General features: G+C 43.0%; 1 protein-coding gene across 1 annotated transcript in view; it reads right to left on the bottom strand.

The window, feature by feature from the left end:
• Positions 1-16,289, bottom strand: part of LOC124606153 (cytochrome P450 4C1-like) — a 71,279-nt gene extending 54,990 nt beyond the window's left edge. The window contains exons 1-3 of the mRNA XM_047138117.1: positions 16,230-16,289; positions 16,078-16,184; positions 3,701-3,902 (exon numbers count right to left, since the gene is read on the bottom strand). Coding sequence (XP_046994073.1) covers positions 3,701-3,902; positions 16,078-16,184; positions 16,230-16,289 — 369 coding nt within the window. The remainder of the gene's footprint in view (positions 1-3,700; positions 3,903-16,077; positions 16,185-16,229) is intronic.
• Positions 16,290-24,865: the final 8,576 nt, after the last annotated feature.

Below are 24,865 nucleotides of genomic sequence, written 5' to 3' on the forward strand. Positions count from 1 at the left end.
TCCGTCCGTCATTGGTTATTTTACTGCCTAGGTAGCAGAATTCCTTAACTTCATTGACTTCGTGACCATCAATCCTGATGTTAAGTTTCTCGCTGTTCTCATTTCTACTACTTCTCATTACCTTCGTCTTTCTCCGATTTACTCTCAAACCATATTGTGTACTCATTAGATTGTTTATTCCGTTCAGCAGATCATTTAATTCTTCTTCATTTTCACTCAGGATAGCAATGTCATCAGCGAATCGTATCATTGATATCTTTTCACCTTGTATTTTAATTCCACTCCTGAACCTTTCTTTTATTTCCATCATTGCTTCCTCGATGTACAGACTGAAGAGTAGGGGCGAAAGGCTACAGCCTTGTCGTGCACCCTTCTTAATACGAGCACTTCGTTCTTGATCGTCCACTCTTATTATTCCCTCTTGGTTGTTGTACATATTGTATATGACCCGTCTCTCCCTATAGCTTACCCCTACTTTTTTCAGAATCTCGAACAGTTTGCACCATTTTATATTGTCGAACGCTTTTTCCAGGTCGACAAATCCTATGAAAGTGTCTTGATTTTTCTTTAGCCTTGCTTCCATTATTAGCCATAACGTCAGAATTGCCTCTCTCGTCCCTTTACTTTTCCTAAAGCCAAACTGATCGTCACCTAGCGCATTCTCAATTTTCTTTTCCATTCTTCTGTATATTATTCTTGTAAGCAGCTTCGACGCATGAGCTGTTAAGCTGATTGTGCGATAATTCTCGCACTTGTCAGCTCTTGCCGTCTTCGGAATTGTGTGGATGATGCTTTTCCGAAAGTCAGATGATATATCGCCAGACTCATATATTCTACACACCAACGTGAATAGTTGTTTTGTTGCCACTTCCCCCAGTGATTTTTAAAATTATGATATAATGTTATATATCCCTTCTGCCTTATTTGACCGTAAGTCCTCCTAAGATCTTTTAAATTCCGATTCTAATACTGGATCCCCTATCTCTTCTAAATCCACTCCTGTTTCTTCTTCTATCACATCAGACAAATCTTCACACTCATAGAGGCTTTCAATGTATTCTTTCCACCTATCTGCTCTCTCCTCTGCATTTAACAGTGGAATTCCCATTGCACTCTTAATGTTACCACCGTTGCTTTTAATTTCACCAAAGGTTGTTTTGACTTTCTTGTATGCTGAGTCTGTCCTTCCGACAATCATATCTTTTTCGATGTCTTCACATTTTTCCTGTAGCCATTTCGTCTTAGCTTCCCTGCACTTCCTATTTATTTCATTCCTCAGCGACTTGTACTTCTGTATTCCTGATTTTCATGGGACATGTTTGTACTTCCTTCTTCCATCAATCAACTGAAGTATTTCTTCTGTTACCCATGGTTTCTTCGCAGCTACCTTCTTTGTACCTATGTTTTCCTTCCCAACTTCTGTGATGGCCCTTTTTAGTGACTAATGTCTTGAACTCAGCCTACTCTTCATCACTACTATATTGTGATCTGAGTCTATATCTGCTCCTAGGTACGCATTACAATCCAGTATCTGATTTCGGAATCTCTGTCTGACCATGATGTAGTCTAATTGAAATCTTCCCGTATCTCCCGGCCTTTTCCAAGTATAGCTCCTCCTCTTGTGAGTCTTGAACAGGGTATTCGCTATTACTAGCTGAAACTTGTTACAAAACTCAATTAGTCTTTCTTCTCTTTCATTCCTTGTTCCAAGCCCATATTCTCCTGTAACCTTTTCTTCTACTCCTTCCCCTACAACTGCATTCCAGTCGCCCATGACTATTAGATTTTCGTCCCCCTTTACATACTGCATTACCCTTTCAATATCCTCATACACTTTCTCTATCTGTTCATCTTCAGCTTGCGACGTCGGCATGTATACCTGAACTATCGTTGTCGGTGTTGGTCTGCTGTCGATTCTGATTAGAACAACCCGGTCACTGAACTGTTCACAGTAGCACACCCTCTGCCCTACCTTCCTATTCATAACGAATCCTACACCTGTTATACCATTTTCTGCTGCTGTTGGTATTACCCGATACTCATCTGACCAGAAATCCTTGTCTTCCTTCCACAACACTTCACTGACCCCTACTATATCTAAATTGAGCCTTTCCATTTCCCTTTTCAGATTTTCTAGTTTCCCTACCACGTTCAAGCTCCTGACATTCCACGCCCCGACCCGTAGAACGTTATCCTTTCGTTGATTATTCATTTTTTTTCTCATGGTAACCTCCCCCTTGGCAGTCCCCTCCCGGAGATTCGAATAGGGGACTATTCCGGAATCTTTTGCCAATGGAGAGATCATCATGACACTTCTTCAAATACAGGCCACATGTCCTGCGGATACACGTTACGTGTCTTTAATGCAGTGGTCTCCATTGCCTTCTGCATCCTCATGTCGTTGATTATTGCTGATTCTTCCGCCTTTAGGGTCAATTTCCCACCCCTAGGACAAGAGAGTGCCCTGAACCTCTATCCGCTCTTCCGCCCCCTTTGACAAGGCCGTTGGCAGAATGAGGCTGACTTCTTATGCCGGAAGTCTTCGGCCGCCAATGCTGGTTATTTATCAAAATTTAGGCAGTGGCTGGGATCGAACCCGGGACCGAAGACGTTTTGATTATGGATCAAAGACGCTATCCCTAGACCACGGGTCATGAAGCGAAGTTGAGGTATGAGCCCCGAAACTCCTTTTTTTTTTTGCGCTGTGTTTTGGAATATATTGTTAGTACATGCTGTCGCACTCATACCGATATCCTGCTCTTTTTCAAAGTTGAAGTGCTGTTTTTACCATTGGTCAAAAAGTGCCCAGTAGTGATTTACACATAACACCATAATTCGAAGTTCCTGGATTTTTTTAAATGCATTATGAGTCCAACAAGGAAGAAGTGAATCCATTGCTTGATGCTATTTGTTCGACTGTATTATTTAACTCAGTTTGGAAGTTGTAATCGCTCATGGAGACAGATATTAGGCAATGTATCACTCAATAAGAGCAAGGGCAGAATTTGAGAATTGGCTCAAGAATTTGATAATGTAGGCACAGAGACAACACCACATAGGTCGTCCTGGAACATAATCTTAGATAGTCTCTCACTCGCTTAAAAAAAAAAAAAAAAAAAAAAAATTACAGATAAAAATGTGGCGCACTAAACAGTATGCAGATACCTGGTATGACTACAATACAGATATAAATAATAAATAGATACCAGGTAATGTATGGAACAGTCCGAAGAGCGCTGTAAATAGCACGGACGGAAACACAGCTGAAGCTGTACAAGATGATGGCAGTGCCGGTTATTCTATACGACAGTGAAACGTGGACATTAAAACGGAAGGACAGCACAAATGAAAGCTCTACACGTTTTGTTAAAATAAGAAACTAGGACATACGGAATCAATTACAAAAGTTTGCAATATGGAAAAAAAGGACGAATATAGATATTACTGGGAAGTGCATTTAGAAAGAATGGACAATACAAGTATTCCAAACATGGCATAGTCGTATAGAGCAATTGGCCGAAGAGACACACGAAGACCGAGATTAAGGTGGACTGAGGGCAGAACATTCCGAAGGACCTCAATCATGAAGTGATGGTGATGGTGATGCAAATTATTGACAGTTTTCGTCCGTGGTTGTATTAACGGATTACTAGTGCCAGGCACTCCAGTACACTCATCGCACTGTCTTATGCCAACTTGCCTCGGTGTGGAATGTGGGCTCAATGATCTTGCGGTGGTTTCTCCAGACGTCTCCCTTGCTGGTAAGTAGGCCCTCGCCAACGAAGACCCTCAGTGGGCGTATGAAGTATGGATCGCGTTCGCGCTGCCAGCTGGTCGTTAGTATCTTTTGAACATCGTCGGGTTGTGTCACCACCATGAATAGCTTGGGCCCCATGTAAAACCTGCAACAGAAATGTGATAATGAATTGGTACGTCACTCGCTAGGAAATACTGCCAGGGCTTAGCATTAAACATGTCAGTTTTTCCAGTGGGCAGTGACTCGCTCGTAAGGCCGGTCAGAGACAGAAACATTATCCACACCTACAGTTGCTGTACTCACCTGGCCAAAGTTCCGGACGTCTTTGGCATAGACCAGAGTGTCGGTTGAGTCGTATCAAGCCTCGAAGCGACTATTCACTATAAGAGAGATGGGCAGCATATCCGTGTACAATGTGTCCTACTTCAGGGACAATCGTTACACGTAATTGTGACAAAACAAATCTTCCACACGCCATAAAGTCTATGACGCAAATATGCAGGGAAGTGGATCCCTAGAATAAATGAAAATAGTACCAGTCATTGTGTTAAGTTTTCGGGAGGTTTGTCTTTGGATATCAGGCGAATGAGGAGACTTAGTGCATTTGTAAACCCTGCTCATTAAGATGTGTGCTTGCGTACAATGTTCAAATATACTCGTTACAAAGTGTAACACGTCGGTGATAAAAGTACATTGGCGGAAAAGAAAATACAGCACCCATAAGGATTGCGTTCAATGACATCAGAGCATAATAGATACGTGCATACTGAGGGGTTGCAGTGTCTGTAATTTATTTGTGACGGTGCTCGGATGTCAGGTGCTGCTTAGGAGGACAGTCTGTGCACCCTCTGTTTTGACTCTGCAGGCAGTAACTGTGCTGAGTTTTAGCTCGGTTTGCAACGTTCATTCTTGGGTACAACCATGTCCATCGACGAGTACATACCACTGTTGAACAGCTTCAGCCATCTGAGCGACGTCTCATTGTAGCCCAGCGAGAAGCTGGGTAGAAGTACCGACTGGCCGCTGCACATGCTGGGCACAATGTGTGTCGCTGCTTTTAAAGGTGGTCTGTGGAACATTGGCACACCTTTGGACCAGGTTCTGGACATTCGCATAGTACAGACGCACATCAAGGTTGACCCATTGTTTAGACAGCGGTGGCCAACCAAACGTTATGCAGGGACGAAATGTGCCCAGCATGTGCAGCAGTCAGTCGGTACTTCCACCCAGCTTCCCGCAGGCCCACAACACGACGTCGCTCAGATGCCTGAAGCTGTTCAACAGGATTATGTACTCGTCGATGGGCGTGGTTGTAACCAAGAATGAATGTTGCAAACACCAGCACACTTATTGCCTGAAGAGTCAAAACAAAGGGTGTAGAGACAGGTCTGCTGAGCACCTGCACCTGCACCTGCTAAGTCATCAGGAGCTACGGGAAACCGTCTGTTTCTGTAACAAGACTAAGAACTTGCGTAAATCTGGCCAGATACCAACTACACCGCGACGCCACCTATCGTGGCTACTCTGGTGTAGTGAAATTGTTGACTGGGGAGTGGAATGGCGCTTTGTCGTCTTCAGTGATGAGAGTAGGTTCAATGGACGTACACTTGTATGCCGTAGACCTAGTGAGCTTCCTATTCAAGAGAGCATTCGCCCACGACACACAGGTCCCTGGACACCGTTATGGAAGTAGTGGGGCGGGTGCATCGCTTATCGCTTACTACTCAAGATCAAATTTGGTGTTTCTGCAGGGTAGAGTAACCAGTGCCTGCTACATTGCACAGGCTGTTATGCTTGTGCTACGGGAAGGAGGTGTGCTTTTCCACAGGACGGAGTGCATCCACATATGGCTGCTGCAATGCAACGCGCTCTTCGTGGTGTACAACAACCCTGGTCAGCAAGATCACCAGATCTCTCTCCAATTGACCGCGTATGACATATGATTCAGCGAGAACTTACTCGTTCTCCAGGGCGTGCAAGAACCATTGCCGAAATGCAAGAAAAGGAGCAACAGGCTTGGAACAATCCATCGCAGGATACCGTTCGGCACCTGTATCATCGTTTGCATTCGAGAATACACGCCTGCGTTGCCGCCAGATGGAGGTACACTGAATTGATGCGACTGTTTGAGCATCTTTTACTGTGGCTGAATTTATAAAATACTACTACAAAGATGGTCTATCTGTCACCTCACTTCTCAATAAAATGTTCTATCGCTTGAGGATGCTGCATTTCTTTACGACAGTGCATAAAATTTATAACGTTGCTCAAAGCATGTTTATCGCCTTTAAAACTATTGCAACACTAACCGCTTTGTCACACTTGCACTTCGTAACTTCACAGATGCTGTACAACAAAGAGTGTATTGAATGCTTCACTCATTAGGGAGCATGTTACATGAAAAATTTGCAGATTATGGCGATGCAGCTTACAGTGTGCGTACACGCAAACTGTCTAGCAATAGTGAACTGAAGATGGTTGCCTAGCAAGTGAAACTAATTATCAAATCCTAACTGACGACATGTCTTATGAACCGTGGCCCTTTTGCTACAATAAATAAACAAACACAGTCTGGATCACAACTTGTTATTTTCCTGGTGCTGTGTAACCAAGAGTCTATTGAATGTTTTGCTTATTAGGGAGCGTGTTTCATGATACACTTCCAGACTATGGCGATGTAGCTTACAGTGTAGGTACACGCAGAATCTCTAGCAAGAATGAACTGAAGACGGTTGTCTAGCAAGTGAAACTAATAATCAATCCATAACTGACGCCATGTCTTAGAGGCTGTGGCCCTTTTGCTACGATAAATAAACACCGTCTGGATCACAACTTATTATTTACCAACAGCCGGTTTCAGCCTGCACTGCAGATCATCTTCAGGGATAGGTTGTAAGAAAAAGGAAATGTAGTACATCCAGTATGAAGTATGAGCCATACAGTAGACAAAAATAACAATTGTTGTATACATACTGACAGGAGACTATGTATCGTACATTTTCGTTCTTTTTCACATATTGTGACGCAGTTGTCGTTATTTCGTACCTAGACTCTGTTTTTTCCCCCCATCGCTACCCCTTCTTTTTAGTTCACAGAAAGAGTCCTCACTGTATTTCTGTCCTTATTCATTGAAAGGAAGGTAACTTTCTTTAAGTCTCAGATAGGTTCGGTAATTTCTCACTGGCTTTTTTTTATTTATGAAAATATGTAAGCAAATGTGCGATGCATAGTGTATTGCCAGTATAACATTCACTTTTATCTACTATTGTGGACTGCATTACTCATACTGAAATGTACTTTGTTAACGTGCCCTTCAAATCTGAGTTTTTATTAACTCCTTTATTTAATTACGCATGAAAAAATTGTTTTACCTTGTTTTAATGTACTCATCTATTAATTAGGTACATGTCACGTTACAATACAAAACCTTTTTATCCCCACCACACCCTTGTCCTTTTTTCCACACAACGTTGACGACGCGCGCTTTGCACCACCAGGTTTATGAGAATTCATAATACATTCACGGGAATAAAAAATCGCAACAGAATAATTATTAATGATTTTTTTGGAATGCGTTTGTCTAGGTAACATATTGAAGTGATTAACACTGCAAGATCACAGGTTTTGGTAAGAGCGAGATAAGCCATTGCAAATGTGAAATACTAGTGTATTCATAACCGTTGTTAACGCCAGAATGTCGAGTGCAAGTGTGCAAACATGCATTCGTTGTGTAGTGCAAGTGCCGGATGTTAGAGTTTGTGGGGTGGAGTTCCATGCCTGTGGCACTTGGTCGGTCACTACAGGGAGTTGTCATCCCACAATGTCCCATATCTGCTCTATTGGAGACAGGTCTGAAAATCGAGCAGGCCAAGGCAACATGTCGACACTATGTAGAGCATGTTGAGTTACAACAGCGGTAGGTGGGCCAGCGTTAGCCCGTTGGAAAACCTACTCTGGAATGCTATTCATGAACGTAAGCAAAACAGGTCGAATCATTATAGTGACATACAAGTTAGCAGCCACGGTTCGTAGGATAACCAAGGGAGCACTTCTGTTGTCACAAAAACCACACCCCAAAACCAGCCCCTGGCAATGCTGATTTAGGCTTTCCGTGATTTCTCTAAATCGCTTCAGGGAAATTCCGCGATGGTTCTTTTGAAAGGGCATGGCCCACTTCCTTCCCCATCCATCCCTAATCTGATGGGACCAATGACCTCGCTGTTTGGTACCTTCTCCCAAATCTACCATCCAACACCCCAGACCATTGCTCGAGTGGTAGATCCAGTATGTCTAACACAAGACGGGTTGGCTGTAGGCCATCAACTGTCCTCCTTTTAACCAGCCATCATTAGCACGGATGCAGAACCAGTTTTCACCAGAAAACACAACAGACCTCCATTCCGTCATCCAATGAGCTCTCGCTTGACACCACTGAAGTCACAAAGGGCGATGGTTTGGGGTCAGTGGAATGCCCATTACAGGGCGTCTGGCTCGGAGCTTTCCTTGAAGTAACCGATTTGTAGGCGTTGTGTCACTGTCTTGCCAACTGCTACTCAGATTGCTGTTGCAGATGAGATACGATGCACCAAAGCCACTCACCGAAAACGATGGCCTTCCCTCTCGGTAGTGTCACGCGGACGTCCGAAGCCTGGTCTTCTTGCGACAGTACATTTACGTGAACACTGCTGCCAGCAATCACGCACGGTGACTACATTACTGCCAAGTACTTCTGCAGTGTCGTAGCAGAAACATACAGCTTCTCGTAGTCCTATACGTGACCTTGTTCAAACACAGTGAGTTGTTCATAATGGCGTGTAGGTCACCTTAAAGCCATTTTTGACCAAAATCAACTCACCACGTCCAGTCACAAGGGTAATTAAGCTCACAACCGTTACAGCGTATATTTTAAAGCAATTTGATTTGCATCCTCATAGTGGGGCTACTGGTGCCACTATCTGCGACTGGCGCGAAATTTGAGTAGACCTCATCTTTCAAACGTTCAAACACGCCTACTGACTTTCGTTTATGTCACACAGCTCCTTCCTCGTGTTGAAATTTTTTTTTCGTCAGCGTATTTTGTTGTTATTTCTACTATCCATATGACAAGTGTCGTAATATTACTCTTCCGTAAAATCGTTACTGCTATTGAGTTTTGGTTCCAACCATGATCTAAGATAATTTGAAGCGCAGACTGAAATTAGTTTAGTTCAGTTTAGTTGTGTCATGTTCCGTAGGTCATTTTCACGATTATTTTATCGATATGATGTGGAACACGTCAGATTACAAGATACATATACACAAATGAAAAGTGCTAATATTAATATTACTGAATTTTTTTGTTCTACACATGCAACTACATTTAGAGTTACAATTTTTTTTAACAGTTCTGAAACAGAAAATTTTCCATGAAATAGGAGTTGTCTAAAAGAAATGATTTTAAGCTAGATTTAAAACTTGATCTGTTACCCGCCAGACTCTTTATGTTGTTGGGCAAATGATCAAAGATTTTTTGTTCTGAATAATGTACTCCTTTTTGAGCAGCTGACACTTTCAGTAACGGATAGGAAAGGTCATTTTTCCCTCTAGTGTTGCACGTATGAACATCACTGTCCTTCGCGGATTGAGATGGATTATTTATAACGAATTCCATTAACGAATTTATGCACTCTGATGGTGCAGTTAAAACACCTAACTCCTTGAATAGGTGCCTACATGACGTCCTTGGGTGAACACTACTAATTATTCTCACTGCTCTCTTTTGTGCAATCAGTACTTTATGTCTAAGTGGTGAGTTACCACAGAAAACTGTTGAGTGGAAATATGAAAAGTACGTTAGGAGGCTGATCTGTTCATTACCAAGACTAGCGATTATACGAAGATCGAAAGAAGCTGAACTTAACTGTTTGAGAAGCTCAGTAATATGCTTCTTCCAGTTCAAGTTGTCATCAATGTGAACACTCAAAAATTTGGAAAAATCTACCCTATTAACTGAGCCTTGTTCATATGCTACATCAGTTGTCGGTGTGACTCTATTCGGTCTATAGAACTGGATATAGTGAGTTTTTTTCAAAATTAAGGGACAGTCCATTTTCTGAGAACCACTTAACAATTCTTTGAAAGACATCCTTAACAATATCTTCAGCTGCTTTTTCTGGAATGGGATTTATTATAATACTCGTGTCATCTGCAAAAAGTAGTAGTTCTGCTTGCTTAACGTTAAGTGAGAGGTCATTCACATGTATAAGGAACATCAGGCAATCCGAAATTGAACACTGGGGACTCCTTTTGTGATAACTCCCCATTCACTAGAATTTACCACCATCCCAACATTATTTGTATTATTCAGCACAACTTTTTGCTTTGTGTTTGTTAAGTATGATTCAAACCAGCTGTGTGTATAGCCTTCAATTCCATAAAACCTGAGTTTTTTTAAGAGTGTGGCATGATCCACACAGTCAAATGCCTTGGAAAGGTCACAAAAAATACCAACTGGCGATAATTTGTTATTTAGGGCTTGTACTATTTGATGGGCAAATGTGTAGATAGCATTCTCAGTCGAGTAACCCTTCCGGAATCCGAACTTTGACATGCTGAGTAAATTATGTTCACTTAAATGTGAGACTGATCTTGAATACATAACTTTTTCGAGTATTTTAGAAAATTAAGTCAGCAATGAGATTGGTCTATCATTATATAAGTCACTCTTGTCACCTTTCTTATGAAGAGCTTTGACAATTGCGTATTGCAATCTGTCTGGAAAAATTCCCTGTGCCAACGAAGCATTACATATATCACTAAGGACTCCACTTATTAAATTAGAACAACACTTCAAAATTTTGTTGGAGACTCCATGAACACCACATGAGCTCTTGTGTTTCAGTATATTTATAATTCCCTTAATTTCAGTGGGGGATGTTGGTACTGTTTCTAAAGTCCTGGGGAATGACATTTTTAGCGTTTTTCTTTTCTTCTTCAACTGAACCCTTTAACCCTATTTTTGCTGATACATTCAGAAAGTGATTGTTAAAAATACTTGCAACTTGTGAATTATCACTCACAAGATCATGATTTAGCTTAATTGCTATGGTATGCTGTGCACTGTCAGGCTGCTCCGTCTCCCGTTTGACAATATTCCATATAGTTTTAATCTTAGTATCCGCATTATTAATTTCTGCCAGAACATATAAGCTTCTCGACTTCTTAATGACTTTCCTTAAAATATTACAGTGTCTTTTGTAGTATGCAAGTAACGTCGGATCCTGACTTATTCTGGCCCGTCCATATATTTCCCTCTTCCTTTTACACGATATCTTAATTCCTTTAGTAATCTATAGCTTACTTGACTTTGTAATAGCTATTTTGGTTACCATTTCAGGAAAGTAACTCTCAAATATTGAGAAAACTTTACAGTGGAATAAATGAATTTGGCATCAGCATCATTTTCTGCGAGTATTTCATCCCATTCTACCTCTAGGCTACTCTTAAAACTCTGTACTGTGTTCGCATCAATAAGCCTTCCTGCCTTGTATGAACCTGCCTGAAGCCGGTAAGGTGCTATACGTGTTATTTCCATTAACCGTGCATCACGATCAGATAGCCCATTTACAACTGGGTACACATCAATTGTTTCTGCCTGAGCGCTGTCTATGAAAATGTTATCGATAAGTGACCTACTATCCTGCTGCACACGAGTTAGAAAATTTACAACAGATACTAGAGTGAAACAACTAAACAAAGATTCTGGCTCATTTTCCCTATCCGTATATTTTAATAAATCTACATTAAAAGCACCACAAATCACTGACTGCTTCTTTTTGTCTGACAGGTAGCTTAATAATGCCTCTAGATGTTTCATGAACAGCTAGAAGTTACCTTGAGGGGATCTGTAGATCGTTCCATTTACTATAGAAGTATATTGCAGTAGCAACTTACAAGCACATGCTTCAAGGCTCTAATCTACACAAAAACTATTTGTTTCAATATTTTGTGTCAAGTTTTTACAGAAGTAGCAACTCCTCCTTTTTCCATGTTGACTCTACGTAAATAAGATGCTAATCTGTAATCCCTTAAATTTAACTTCTCTATACCTGCGTTTATGTGGTGTTCAGAGAGACACAAAACATCTATACCTTCAGAATTTACCCAGTTTTCTAGGCATAGAAGAAGCTCATCTATTTTATTTTTCAATCCTCTAATGTTCTGATTATACACACAAATTTTATTTCTTTGGATACTGCTACAGTCATTATGTGACTGTTGTGTTCTAATTTCTTTCAATCTCTCTGTCTGTAGCCTGACTCTAACCTAAAAAATGTGTCCCTCTGACTGCAGTAATCACAGCTACTTTGTCTTGTGTGCATGTGGCTCCCCTTACATTTTCTGCAAGAAGATCAACTAATCTATCCTTCCCCCTCCTATTCAAGTGTAGGCCATGGCTAGTGTATCCCCACCTCCCAATTGCATCAACAGGTACAACACAGATATGAGATTTAGTTTCTGCTAACATTAACCCCGCCCACCCAGCTCTCTGTTAACACGTTTGACAGCCGTATTAACCCAGGACTGGTCATGGCGCTGCAAAACATCCACAAATCCCACACGAGTGGAGCTGTTGCTGCTCCTATTACATCGAGGTACACTTAATACTATAGTCCTAGTTGCTAGCCAGGCTGTTTCCTGCTCCTCCTACTATATGAACATGGTCCTCACGATCAAAATCTTTGCACAAGGCCCCTAGGTTTTCTGTAACCTGGCTAAGCGAAGCACTAGGTTTGTGACCTGGTACTCGACTCCTAGCCTATCCTGTAGCAACTGCCCTACACCTCTCCCATGACTGCTACCTAAAAGCAGGACTATTTTCTTTTTGCTTGACTTTACCCCCGACCTAGCACTGGAATTGTTACTACTTGTCGCCTGCACCCTACTTTGCTCAAAAACTGTTTAAGGTTCGTCTACTCAGATAACAAATCAAACTGATTGCTCACTAGAATCTGAAAAGTGATTTCTGGCGTTTTCTCCTTCTGACTACGACTTGTTACCTGTTCCCAGCTCCCACTGTCTCTTTCCCCCTCCAACCTGCCTGGTTCGAAGTACACCATTTCTAGTTCAGCCTGAAGGGCAAAATCTTTTTTCGCTGTTCCACGATTTTCTTATCACGGCTACATAATCTACAACTCCATTGGCGAGCCGCATCTGGCACTATAACAGCTTCCCCGCTACAATCATCATAGTAAAACACCAACCCACAATCCTGACATTTCACTCCCGTGCTCACTAATCTACGACAACATCCACATTTGTTACACATGATGGCTGATTAAACAATACAAGATACACTACAAACAAACAACAGAGATACAGACAATAAAAATTACACTACAAACAACACAAATACATACAATACAAATTACACTACAAATAATTCCGCTGCACCAATTGCACTACTGGCCTTTAAAATTGCTACCCCACAAAGATGACGTGCTGCAGACGCGAAATTTTACCGTCAGGAAGAAGATTCTGTGATATGCAAATGATTAGCTTTTCAGAGCATTCACACAAGGTTGGCGCCGGTGGCGACACCTACAACGTGCTGACATGAGGTAGGTTTCCAACCGATTTCTCATACACAAACAGCAGTTGGCCGGCGTTGCCTGGTGAAACGTTGTTGTGATGCCTCGTGTAAGAGGGATAAATGCGTACCATCACGTTTCCGACTTTGATAAAGGTCGGATTGTAGCCTATCGCGATTGCGGTTTATCGTATCGCAACATTGCTACTCGCGTTGGTCGAGATCCAATGACTGTTAGCAGAATTTGGAATTGGTGGGTTCAGGAGGGTAATATGGAAAGCCGTGCTGGATCCCAACGGCCTCGTATCACTAGCAGTCGAGATGATAGGCATCTTATCCGCATGGCTGTAACGGATCGTGCAGCCACGTCTCGATCTCTGAGTCAACAGATGGGGACGTTTGCAAGACAACAACCATCTGCACGAACAGTTCGATGACGTTTGCAGCAGCATGTACTATCAGCTCGGAGACCATGGCTGCGGTTACCCTTGACGCTGCATCACAGACAGGAGCGCCTGAAATGGTGTACTCAACGACGAACTTGGGTGCACGAATGGCAAACCGTCATTTTTTCAGACGAATCCAGGTTCTGTTTACAGCATCATGATGGTCGCATCCGTGTTTGGCGACATCGTGGTAAACGCACATTGGAAGCGTGTATTCGTCATCGCCATACTGGCGTATCACCCGGCGTAATGGTATGAGGGTGCCATTGGTTACACGTCTCTGTCACCTCTTGTTCGCATTGACGGCACTTTGAACAGTGGACGTTACACTTCAGATTTGTTACGACACGTGGCTCTACCCTTCATTCGACCCCTGCGAAACCCTATATTTCAGCAGGATAATGCACGACCTCATGTTTGCAGGTCCTGTACGGGCTTTTCTGGATACATAAAATGTTCGACTGCTGGTCAGGGCGGCACATTCTCCAGATCTCTCACCAATTGAAAACGTCTGGTCAATGGTGGCCGAGCAACTAGCTCGTCACAATACGAGAGTCACTACTCTTGATGAACTGTGGTATCGTGTTGTAGCTGCATGGGTAGCTGTACCTGTTCACGCCATCCAAGCTCTGTTTGACTCAATGCCTAGACGTATCAAAGCCGTTATTATGGCCAGAGGTGCTTGTTCTGGGTACTGGTTTCTCAGGATCTATGCACCCAAATTGCGTAAAAATGTAATCACATGTCAGTTCTAGTATAATATATTACTCCAATGATTATCTGTTTATAATCTGCATTTCTTCTTGGTGTAGCAATTTTAATGGCCAGTAGTGTAATAATGAGTAGATAGTAACTTAGCTTCTGGTGAGACGAGCAAAGAACTTCGGGACGCCAGGTGAATGTAGCAGCAGGAGAATGTAAACAGCGCGAAGTTAATTGCTAGCGTAGGTTATAGCGGCGGAAATCACGAAACGAGTAAGAAACTGAAGAGGCTCGGTATTTTCTAACGATAAATTTGAACAGGCGCTATCACTGAATTATGTATAAATACTCTAATGGAAACAGAACCACCACTTAATGACTTTTCTGCACAATAGTTGTCAGTAACTAAAAAGTTGTCATCCAGACGGTGTTTGTTATCTAGAAATCAACTCTAAAGCAACATATTACTGCGATCCAGAAAATTAAAAGAATACATAATTTTTTATAAATGTTTTACTAAAAAATAATATTCTTTCATTGCAATGTGCATAACGAGGAAATAAAGGTTAATGGTGTATGTCATCGTCGTCGGGCAAGAACACTTCAGCACATGTTGAACGCTCATATACTTTACGTTGAAACTCTCAACTACATGAAAGCACATTAGGCTTACATACTTTTGATTGAGACTGTGTTGTCCCTGCAACAGCGTGAAACGGTTTAAATCTGAAACGTTTTCTGGACGCTTCATTTACTTGTAAGGTAAATGCTGAAACTGGAGACCCTTTCGCAAATATTCCCTACTAGAAACGTCCTGCAAATATGTTCAAATGTGTGTGAAATCTTTTGGGACTCAACTGATAAGGTCATCAGTCCCTAAGCTTACACACTATTTAACCTAAATTATCCTAAGGACAAACACACACACCCATGCCCGAGGGAGGACTCGAACCTCCGCCGGGACCATCCGAAACCTCCTGCCTCGATCCCAATTCACTGAGATGTGATTGAAACGATCCGCGCTGTCTGAAAAACGAAATGATCGTACATTGTTGTTCGGTCCCCTTTTATGTGACGCCACTTCGGTGACTTGCGGGTCGATGACGATGGAATGATAATGAAGATTACACAATACCTAGCCCCTGAGCGGGTAACATCTCCGACCCAGCTGGAAATCGAACCCGAGCCTCTGTATGGAATTAAGCCACGCTGATGGGGTGGTGCGATCTCAAAATGGTTCAAATGGCTCTGAGCACTGTGGGACTTAACATCTGTGGTCATCAGTCCCCTAGATTAGAACTACTTAAACCCTCAACTAACCTAAGGAGATAACACATATCCATGCGCGAGGTAAGATTCGAACCTGCGACTGTAGCGGTCACGCGGTTCCAGACTGAAGCGCCTAGAACCGCACGGCCACAGCGGCCGGCCGGTGCGATCTCAGACAGCTCGACCTGCTCACAAGGGCGGGCCATGAAACACACTGAGAACAAGGAGAAGTATCTGAATCGTACGTACTCTCCGTCATACACTCGGCGACTTGTTGGGGACTACAGGTACGTGCGTGTGTAGATGCGAAGTGAAGCAAGTAGCTGCGCGCCCACCTGAACACGTTCCCGTAGGCGCGCTGCAGGGCCCTGAGCTGGCCCACGAGCACGGGCAGCTTACGGAAGCTGAGGAGGTTGCCGATGAGCGGCAGTGGCGGCGGCCCCTGGGCGGCGGTGCGCAGGCGCGAGGCCCACAGCCAGGCGCAGACGGCGACGAGAGCGCCGGCCGCCCACACCAGCAGGCACGAGCACGCTGCCACGAACCCCATCTCGCGGCGAGCACCTCTGGCCCACTGTGCCGCCCGACGGAGCGTTGCGATCAGACGAGGGCCTGGCGCCTCACTTCCTCACGGGAGAAGCGACTGCGCCGTCACTCGCCGACTTTCACTGACGAAACAAAATCGACAGTCATATACAAGTACACTGACCCCCACGTGACGCAAAGGCTGTGGCTGTGGTTGATTCCGTCAGGAGATACGTATTCCATCAACTCGCTTTCTCCATTCTGAGAAAGCGATTATATAAGACGGGAGAGAGCGAGAGCACTGGAAACCAGCAATCAAGTCTGAATCTCGTGGGATCCATTTCCTGTTGGTTCAGAGTTTATGTTTATTTCTTATTTTTCTATTTTCGATTTCTTATATGTACACTCTAAGTCGGTTCAGACAGCACGGAACAAATACACAAAAATTCAGAAATCATCGACACTGTGAAATATTCTACATCTACATCTATATCTACAATGATACTCCGCAAGCCACCCAACGGTGTGTGGCGGAGGGCACTTTACGTGCCACTGTCATTACCTCCCTTTCCTGTTCCAGTCGCGTATGGTTCGCGGGAAGAACGACTGTCTGAAAGCCTCCGTGCGCGCTCTAATCTCTCTAATTTTACATTCGTGATCTCCTCGGGAAGTATAAGTAGGGGGAAGCAATATATTCGATACCTCATCCAGAAACGCACCCTCTCGAAACCTGGCGAGCAAGCTACACCGCGATGCAGAGCGCCTCTCTTGCAGAGTCTGCCACTTGAGTTTATTAAACATCTCCGTAACGCTATCACGGTTACCAAATAACCCAGTGACGAAACGCGCCGCTCTTCTTTGGATCTTCTCTATCTCCTCCGTCAACCCGACCTGGTACGGATCCCACACTGATGAGCAATACTCAAGTATAGGTCGAACGAGTGTTTTGTAAGCCACCTCCTTTGTTGATGGACTACATTTTCTAAGCACTCTCCCAATGAATCTCAACCTGGTACCCGCCTTACCAACAATTAATTTTATATGATCATTCCACTTCAAATCGTTCCGTACGCATACTCCCAGATATTTTACAGAAGTAACTGCTACCAGTGTTTGTTCCGCTATCATACAATCATACAATAAAGGATCCTTCTTTCTATGTATTCGCAATACATTACATTTGTCTATGTTAAGGGTCAGTTGCCACTCCCTGCACCAAGTGTCTATCCGCTGCAGATCTTCCTGTATTTCGCTACAATTTTCTAATGCAGCAACTTCTCTGTATACTACAGCATCATCCGCGAAAAGCCGCATGGAACTTCCGACACCATCTACTAAGTCATTTATATATATTGTGAAAAGCAATGGTCCCATAACACTCCCCTGTGGCACGCCAGAGGTTACTTTAACGTCTGTAGACGTCTCTCCATTGATAACAACATGCTGTGTTCTGTTTGCTAAAAACTCTTCAATCCAGCCACACAGCTGGTCTGATATTCCGTAGGCTCTTACTTTGTTTATCAGGCGACAGTGCGGAACTGTATCGAACGCCTTCCGGAAGTCAAGAAAAATAGCATCTACCTGGGAGCCTGTATCTAATATTTTCTGGGTCTCATGAACAAATAAGGCGAGTTGGGTCTCACACGATCGCTGTTTCCGGAATCCATGTTGATTCCTACATAGTAGATTCTGGGTTTCCAGAAATGACATGATACGCGAGCAAAAAACATGTTCTAAAATTCTACAACAGATCGACGTCAGAGATATAGGTCTATAGTTTTGCGCATCTGCTCGACGACCCTTCTTGAAGACTGGGACTATCTGTGCTCTTTTCCAATCATTTGGAATCCTCCGTTCCTCTAGAGACTTGCGGTACACGGCTGTTAGAAGGGGGGCAAGTTCTTTCGCGTACTCTGTGTAGAATCGAATTGGTATCCCGTCAGGTCCAGTGGACTTTCCTCTATTGAGTGATTCCAGTTGCTTTTCTACTTGAAATCACAGTTTGGAGTTCTGACAATGTTCTCAGAACCACTGCGTTCATAGCTACTGGAGACGTGAAGGACGTGTGTAAGAGAATCTGTCGTGTAGTATAATAATGGCGTGTGACGAGGGCCTCCCGTCGGGCAGACCGCTCGCCTGGTGCAAGTCTTTCGATTTGACGCCACTTCGGCGACTTGGGCGTCGATGGGGATGAAATGATGATGATTAGGACAACACAACACCCAGTCCCTGAGTGGAGAAAATCTACGACCCAGCCGGGAATCGAACCCGGGCCCTTAGGATTCACAGTCCGACCCGCTGACCATTTTTTTCTTCCAAAATGAGATTTTCACTCTGCAGCGGAGTGTGCGCTGATATGAAACTTCCTGGCAGATTAAAACTGTGTGCCCGACCGAGACTCGAACTCGGGACCTTTGCCTTTCGCGAGCAAGTGCTCTACCATCTGAGCTACCGAAGCACGACTCACGGCCGGTACTCACAGCTTTACTTCTGCCAGTATCTCGTCTCCTACCTTCCAAACTTTACAGAAGCTCTCCTGCGAACCTTGCAGAACCAGCACTCCTGAAAGAAAGGATATAGCGGAGACAAGGTTCGCAGGAGAGCTTCTGTACAGTTTGGAAGGTAGGAGACGAGATACTGGCAGAAGTAAAGCTGTGAGTACCAGGCGTGAGTCGTGCTTCGGTAGCTCAGATGGTAGAGCACTTGCCCGCGACAGGCAAAGCTCCCGAGTTCGAGTCTCGGTCGGGCACGTAGTTTTAATCTGCCAAGAAGTTTCATATCAGCACACACTCCGCTGCAGAGTGAAAATCTCATTCTGGAAACATCCCCCAGGCTGTGGCTAAGCCATGTCTCCGCTATATCCTTTCTTTCAGGAGTGCTGGTTCTGCAAGGTTCGCAGGAGAGCTTCTGTAAAGTTTGGAAGGTAGGAGACGAGATACTGGCAGAAGTAAAGCTTTGAGTACTGGGCGTGAGTCGTGCTTCGGTAGCTCAGATGGTAGAGCACTTGCCCGCGAAAGGCGAAGGTCCCGAGTTCGAGTCTCTATCGGGCACACAGTTTTAATCTGCCAGGAAGTTTCATTTTTTTCTTTTTCCTTTTTTTTAATTCTTTGTTGATCTCATTTTGTTCTATTTTGTTCGTTGTATATGATCGGGGCGGACGTCTCATGACACCCGTTCAGGTTGTTCGTTGAACCGTTTTTTTGTTACAGAGGGTAGCTAAAACCTCTGACCGAACGGTGAGCTACCGTGCCGGCATACCATTCACCTACCGGGGGCGGACTGTTGTGTAGTACACGGATGCCTATCAGATGCGTGTAGGACGCTTACGTGAGATATCTGGATTCCAGGGTATCGGTTCTAAGGAAACAGCAAACCCAGGGACACTGCCTGGAAGTCATCAGTCAGCGCAGGAGATGAGAAATCTGCGAGTTGGTTTCCCCCTGTCGGTAACAAGAGAAGAACTTGAAGAGATGGGCAGTGCTGGAAAAGATACATATATTCTATCAATTCAGGACATCACAGCTAAATATTGGAAAGCTTACATAGCGGGACAACGAATAAGGAAACAAAAATTGGAGGACATCAGAAGGGTACATCGAAGTTTGCTAGAGGACAACACAACTTTCTCTTCAGATGAAAACCATTTGGAACAACGATCAGCGAGCGAAAATCACGACGCAGCAAATATCTCAACAGAAGAAAAAAGGGATTACAAGAGGTAACTGATAACGAGAGCATGCGAGAATTCCCATCCACGAAAAAAAAAAAAAAAAAAAGCTAGCAACCGAACAATGCGAGTCCTGAAAGAAGAGGAACTTAGGCAACGAGAAACTGAAACGAGCAACAGATACGAGACACGGTCGAAGACGGTTGGCAATCGGGAACTACTTCAACCAACTGAAGCAAAACTCCCGCCGATAGTTATTTATCATTGCTTAATCCATGTAATGCTGTGCAAGGAGTTGAGAGCCTGAAATCAGGAAGCTTGCGAGCAATATCCACAGCAGAGAGCATGATGTATTACGTAGATTCAATGTATGTCCACCACAGAGTGTTTAAGCACTACCATGACCAGCAGATACCGTTTCATAGATAGCAAGACGGACGCCAGAGAGACAGGAAAATTGTTATTAAAGATTTACGACACACAGAATCAGTAGAGGACATCAATGAAAACCCAACACAGAAATGATTCCCCATCAAAGAGATTCATCAGCTGAAACACAAGAGCCCAAGGAGAGGTACACTAATTCCACTGCCTGCATACTCACTAACCTTACCTAAGGACACCGATTGTGATACGATATACGACGATAGATAAGTGCTGAGCACAAAGGTACGCATGGTGGATTACGTCTCCTGTTACAAAGCCGCACATTGCAGACGTCGCCAGCGTTAGACTCAGACAAAAAAAAAATTTGTAGTTCATCTGCAACCAACCTCCTTTACAAGATCTTGATGCGTCTTTTCTTTAGCAGTACTCAGTTTGGGAACTTCTGGAAAAAGATATGTAAACTGCTTCGTTTGTGTGTATCGTTTAAGGGCCGCACAGAATATAAACTATGTGCCGTACAAGAACGTTGCTGTACTCTGTTCGTGAGTGGAACAGGGATAGAAGTGATTTTTTACAGTTCCAAGTAAAATCTCCTCCTTACACTGTGTTTTACACGTTTCATTCGCAGGTATTATTTAGCACTATACTATAGTTCTGCATCACAACATTATCTGTTTTTAAAATTCGTGTCAGATTGAAACAATATGCCAGAATTGGGCTTGAATTCTGAACCTTGCATTCACAGGCAGAGATCTTTTCGCAAGAGCTATCAAGGCGTGACTCAGAACGTGTCCTCACAGTTTAACTTCTGTCGGGGTATGCAGAGGAATTCTTCGTTCAGTGTCCCTGTAGTAGCTGAAGCTCCAACCCATGTATCACAGCATTGCCTTCGGAGATCACCCGTAATGTCTTACTTCCATTCCAACTGCACATCGTTTCAGGATGTCCTATTTCAACTTCGAAATAAAACAACTTCACAATCTGAAGCACGAAACTTCTGAAAGATTGCTCCTGAGTCTGGTCTCGTATCGAGTATCATGCGTTTCTCACACATACATATTCTTGTCGAAGTGTCTCACATAACCATTAATAATAATAATAAGGGCTTGCCTACCACGTTTGCGTTCTGAAATCCCTCTGGTACAGCATGATAAGAATGATGATAATGATGATCTTTTTTCGTATCGAAAAGTATGAAAAGATGTCTCTTCACCTCTCCATAACAGCGCCTGTGAAGATGGTACCTTTAAATTAGATTCATAACAAACTTTTCATTCATTCTGTTAAGTGTGTTAATACACAGAGCTACTAGGATAACTTTCTTTTTATATGATACAAATGTGTCTCAAACTTGATACATATTGCATACAAGGCTAGTATGAAACCAGAAAATTTCAGCAAACGGGAATGGGGTGTGTTTGTGATGTGTGTGTGTGTGTGTGTGTGTGTGTGTGTGTGTGTGTGTGTGGTGGAAGGAAGGGGAAAGTAGCAGATTATGACAGAATATTCTGAAAATGTTAACCAATGGTGTTTTCTGTCCGTTAATGTTGTTAAACATTTTATCTCCCAGACCAGTTACAAATGGGGAAGAAACTTATTTTGCTGTTCAAATTAATTACAAATTACCTCCAAAGAACAATGATCCAGGAGAGACTTCAAGAATTTCATTTTAGTGGTACATAGCTCGCTAAGTGAATTCTGAACCAGATAGTAGATATTGCTATGCAAGTGCCACTGTACTTTTAACATGAATGGATTCATTTAATGGTGAGCGTGCCTGGTCCCCTAAAAAGAGATATCCAAGAAAACCGTGTACACATTGAAAGATTTGAATGCATCTTGAAATCACTTTATACTTTCGATTTGAAACGTTGTTAACGTTGTATTACCCATCCCAACAATATACGCTGCGGTCCAAAATTAAAGCAATAAACAGAAATTTTTTCAAACTGCGTTTATTTTGCCACAAAACAGTATAAACAGGTGATAGTGAAATATAAACAATGTAAAGAATACAGAATGTAAACAACTCCAACACGCATAACGGTAGACAAATATGTTCTTCGTTTTTTCTACCATAACGCTTTTACACACACATTCCAACGACAAGTTAATGTGTTCAGTGTGGGTTGTGACCACCTCTGGCAGCAGTACAGGGCTGACAACGATAAGGAATGTCATCAATCTCATGTTGAAGCAATAATGCCCATCCTTCCTGCAGAGCTACCCGCAAGTACTGCAGAGCGGTTGGCGGATGCTAACGTGATGCAACCCGTGTCACTAATGCATTCCAGACGTGATCTATGGGATTCAAATCGGGAGAGCGAGCACGCCCCGCTATTCGCACAAATACTTCCGTTTCTAAGAAAATGTCAGTCACCTATGTTGTATGAGGTCGAGCGTTATTGTCCATCAATACGAAGTCTGGTCTCACAGCACCTTGCAACAACCCCACACGAGGTCCTGAGATCTCATCACGATACCTGACAGCAGTTGAATCTTGCCGATTTAACCGTACAACTTCATGAAGACATGTTCGACTGGTCGACATAACCCCTGTTCACACCATTAGGGACCCTCTTCGATATCGGTCTCTTTCCACAATGTTTAGGTCCCGAAATTGTATTCCACGTTCTCTTCAGATGCGAATCCCTCGGGAATCACTCTCCAGACCAAATCTGGACTCGACTGTGAAAAGAACATTGGCCCACTGTTCGACCGTCCAGGTGGCATGTTGAGGGTTCCACTCCAGACGTTCCCTTCTGTGAAGACGCGTCAGAAGCACACATACAGCAGGTCTCCAGCAATAAAGGCCACTCTGCAAAAGCCTTCTCTACACCGTTTACCTCTATACATCACGTCCATTGTATGATGTGAAGTCAGATGCCAGTGACCGTGGAGTACTAAGGGAATACCCTCGTCCCCTTACAGACTAAAAACAGTCCTCTCTTTCTGATGTCACGCGTGGTCGGCCCAGCTCCGGTCTTTGGGATACAGTTCCGGTCTCTATCAACTGTCACCGCATCCGGAAAACAACAGAACGATTCACGTTAAGCCATCGAGCCACATCAGCTTGTGACTGCCCTGCTGCCATTCTTCGTATGTCGCTCCTCCGCAGAGAGTCTGGTAGACGTCTTCACTGTGCGATACAGCACTGTCTATGACTGTGTACACAGGGATTGCGGATTTGGACTACCCGGCAAACACTACCCCGTTTGATAGGTACCCTGACATCTTCGTTGGCGTAGTTGTTCGTTGACCGGAAGGTTATCTTCCGTGCAGAACACGATCGTACGGGCATCTGTTGACAGTTTGTATGATTATATCGTGAGTTAGACACAGGACGGGGAAACAGTGGTTTGTTGCTTTAATTTCGGACACCAGTGTAGTATTAAATTTTAAGGGTTTTTTCGGGGAAAGTCAGTAAGCGTGTTGACAGAGGCGGTCAAATAAATTCCTTACCTATGATTCTAAAGTACATAGAACTAGGCTACCTTGCTCGTCAAAAACAAGCAGAGGCCAACACCAAGAGTGCTCAAATCAACGGTAGCGTAATTCGATTTCCTTGAGACATTTCATAGGTCTCTCATACACAAAAGGACCAATAGTCGTGCACGTATTACTTTCAATAGCTACTTGTTGATGACAACAAAAGTATCTCAGTAGTCTTAGAGTTTGAGCAACAATTTGGAAGTCTGGGCTGTATATTTTCGTAAGCGTAGTGACTATCGCTTTATTAATGTTTTCAGAAAAATATTATGCGGATATGATGATTTGGACTGTTTATTTGTTGGTGACAGTTCTACAGGAAGAGGTAATATCCAGTATCAACGTAAACTTTGTTTCTCCTTTCTAGCAGTCTGATGGATTTTTGTCCACTTTTTTTACACGTTTTAGTTACTTTTTTACAGTAAAATTACTATTCAGTATATCTTTCAGTTTGAATACTTTATTATTATCTGAGGCAAACAGATAGGTGTGCCAACTGGGACACGGTCCCAGAATTCTGCTTTCTTTTTAGCAGTGCTGTTACCGAAAATAAAGCGAACACTCTGCTACAATGTGATAGTTTCATTCTGGATGGACCCCTTAGCATGGGCGTGAACAGAAATTTATCTAAAGCAGGACAGAATTCAAAAATTCCCAATTTTGATACGATTGATTTGTTGGGTTTGAAAATGTTTCGTAGCACGTAACTAAGTTTGACGTAAGTACACTGAATTTATGTATATCAAATAATTGATAATTTCAAAGTAGTATTTTTTGAAAGAGCATTACTTTCATATCTGGAAGGTAAGCACACTTCATTAATCAATGTATATTACTTCTTTTTATACTATTGATATGAATATAGATCCCACCTTTTTGATTTAACAGTGTGAAATTTAATCCATACATGATTAAATGCAGCCCATCCAACGAATTATAAAACATAACTAGAAACATGCACCAAAGATGTTGATGTCACATAAATGAAATTAGTTATGAAAAGAGTTATGAAAAGTATCTAGAAATATGCACCAATGAAGCTGAAGCTACAGAAGTGC

The sequence above is a fragment of the Schistocerca americana genome, chromosome 3 (assembly GCF_021461395.2).
Source record: "Schistocerca americana isolate TAMUIC-IGC-003095 chromosome 3, iqSchAmer2.1, whole genome shotgun sequence".
NCBI lineage: Eukaryota > Metazoa > Arthropoda > Insecta > Orthoptera > Acrididae > Schistocerca > Schistocerca americana.